The sequence below is a fragment of the Topomyia yanbarensis genome, unplaced genomic scaffold (genome assembly GCF_030247195.1).
Source record: "Topomyia yanbarensis strain Yona2022 unplaced genomic scaffold, ASM3024719v1 HiC_scaffold_480, whole genome shotgun sequence".
Lineage (NCBI taxonomy): Eukaryota > Metazoa > Arthropoda > Insecta > Diptera > Culicidae > Topomyia > Topomyia yanbarensis.
Genome location: NW_026683692.1, coordinates 1 through 2,078, shown reverse-complemented (window position 1 = coordinate 2,078; position 2,078 = coordinate 1). Strand labels below are relative to the sequence as shown.

Below are 2,078 nucleotides of genomic sequence, written 5' to 3'. Positions count from 1 at the left end.
AACGGACCCTAGAGGCCGCCCGAAATTTTGACACAACACCTTACACCATCCATCGTCGCCTTAATCAGTCTTGTCAGCTTCCCAGGGAAGCCGTTCCAATAACAGCTGTATCGTATTTTATCCATTTGGTGGCACTCCAATAACAGATTTTTTTATAGTCATTGGATCCCGCTTCAGTTTCGCCTTCCGTTTTGATCAGCAATCTCTCCCGTATGTCTTTATTTTTCTCAAAGTGTAATCCTGCGACAAGTATCAAGCACTTGAATTGGTCTACTGTCAATGTGTTTACGCTAAAATCTTCACATGATTTGTTCACCGCGCTGGCATAGGTGACAAAATCATCGCAGTCCCGTTTGCGTGTTTGTAGACACTGAAATCGGTGAAAAAACACGGGCATCTGGTGTCCAAACATCTCCATTAATGTCTGCAAACGAAACTTCCCGTGGTGTCTTCGGTAAAATAAAGTTTACATAGCGATCGTGATCCATTGTATTTAATTTTTGCGGCAGCAATCTTACACGGTCCACTACTTCCAAGGCAGCGCCGCCCTTAGTGAAGACTTCCCGGTGTCGTGCATACCATTTATCGAAAACAATTCCGTTCGGCGGATCGTATGAAAAGTCCCACAGCAGTGTCTTCATAGGGAACTCAGTGTCTCTCGGCTTGACAAGCTGTTCCAGAAGCGCTTTCTGTGCGTTGCCTTTCGATCAAACGATCTCACTACCGTCCGCCGTTTTCGCACTTTTCAGTCCTTTTCTGAAATGTTGCATCTCTTCCTCCCGGTAATAGCTGCTTTTCCGTGTGAACACACACACACGAACTTCTGCCTTTGATCTTTTAATCGTTATTTATCAATAATTAGAAAATGATTTTTTTTCTTTCGAAAATTCAAATTGCGACTTCAAAATGGTGGATCTCGTTGACCTCTACGCACGAAACATCGTTCTACGTTGTCAAGTGGAGGGCCTCTTGTAGTTAACTAAAATGAGAAATGGACACAATTTAATAACATAGATAAAATTTCCATGACTTATAGCTAATAACATTCAATTTTGATGAAAAAAACCATTGAAAAATGTGTCAAAACATTTATTAACGACAGATGCCCGAGGAAGCACGTTGTTCGTCACGAGGGTAGTAAAGCAAAAACCGAACGGCAGTACAAATGTGAAATATGTCGGCGAGCATTCAGCCGGGTTGGTGATCTAAACGAATACTATTTTTCATTCTAATGTGCAGCTAACTTCTCCACATCCCGTCGCTTCCGTCGACGGCCCGGCGGCATGCAACCGCTTGTGCCGGGTCAGATGGGCAACTTGAACAAATGCCTCGCCGCAAACCTCGCACATGTACGGCCGTTCACCGGTGTGAAGCCGTCGGTGCCGCATCAGCCCCCGTTTGAGGGCGAACGTTTTTGCGCAAAATTCACACTTGTGTAAACCGCGTCCGGTATGAACGACCATGTGCGCAACCAGCTTGCCCCGACGGGAGAAGTTTTTTCCACAAACCGCACACCCGTGCGGTCTGATATTGAAGTGTACCAATTGCTGGTGAGTGTTGAGGTTACTGCGATGCGCGAATGTCTTCCCGCAGATTTCGCAGCTGTGTGGTCGTTCTCCGGTGTGAATACGCCGGTGTAGGTCCAACTCTTCCCGACTGGCGAATGCTTTGGAACACATTTCACAGTTATAAGGCTTCTTGCCGGTATGAACTCGCATGTGACGGTGAAGATGGAACAACTGAGTGAAGGTTTTTCCACAAGCACCACATTCGTGGGGACGTTCGCCGGTATGAGTGCGTTGGTGACGATTCAAAACAACCTGTCCGTGAAACGATTTCCCACATTGCTCACATTCGTACAGTCTTTTCCGGGTATGTATGCGCATGTGTTGCGAAAGCTGAGCTTTAGTAACGAATGCCTTACCGCAAATTTCGCATTTGAACGGATATTCTCCGGTGTGTGAGGCGGTATGATTGATCAGATGATCTTTTTTGGAAAACTCCAATCCGCAGAAAGAACACTGCAACGGCTGCTTGGTCTCATGCGTACGCATATGTTGTGCCAGATAGGTGTAATA

At 46.0% G+C, this 2,078-nt stretch overlaps 1 protein-coding gene across 1 annotated transcript; it reads right to left on the bottom strand.

The window, feature by feature from the left end:
• Nucleotides 1–1,075: 1,075 nt before the first annotated feature.
• Nucleotides 1,076–2,072, bottom strand: LOC131695625 (zinc finger protein 480-like). The gene has a single exon (XM_058984161.1). It carries the CDS (start codon nt 2,052–2,054, stop codon nt 1,224–1,226), a length of 831 nt encoding a protein of 276 aa, XP_058840144.1. The 5' UTR covers nt 2,055–2,072; the 3' UTR covers nt 1,076–1,223.
• Between the last annotated feature and the right edge of the window lie 6 nt (nt 2,073–2,078).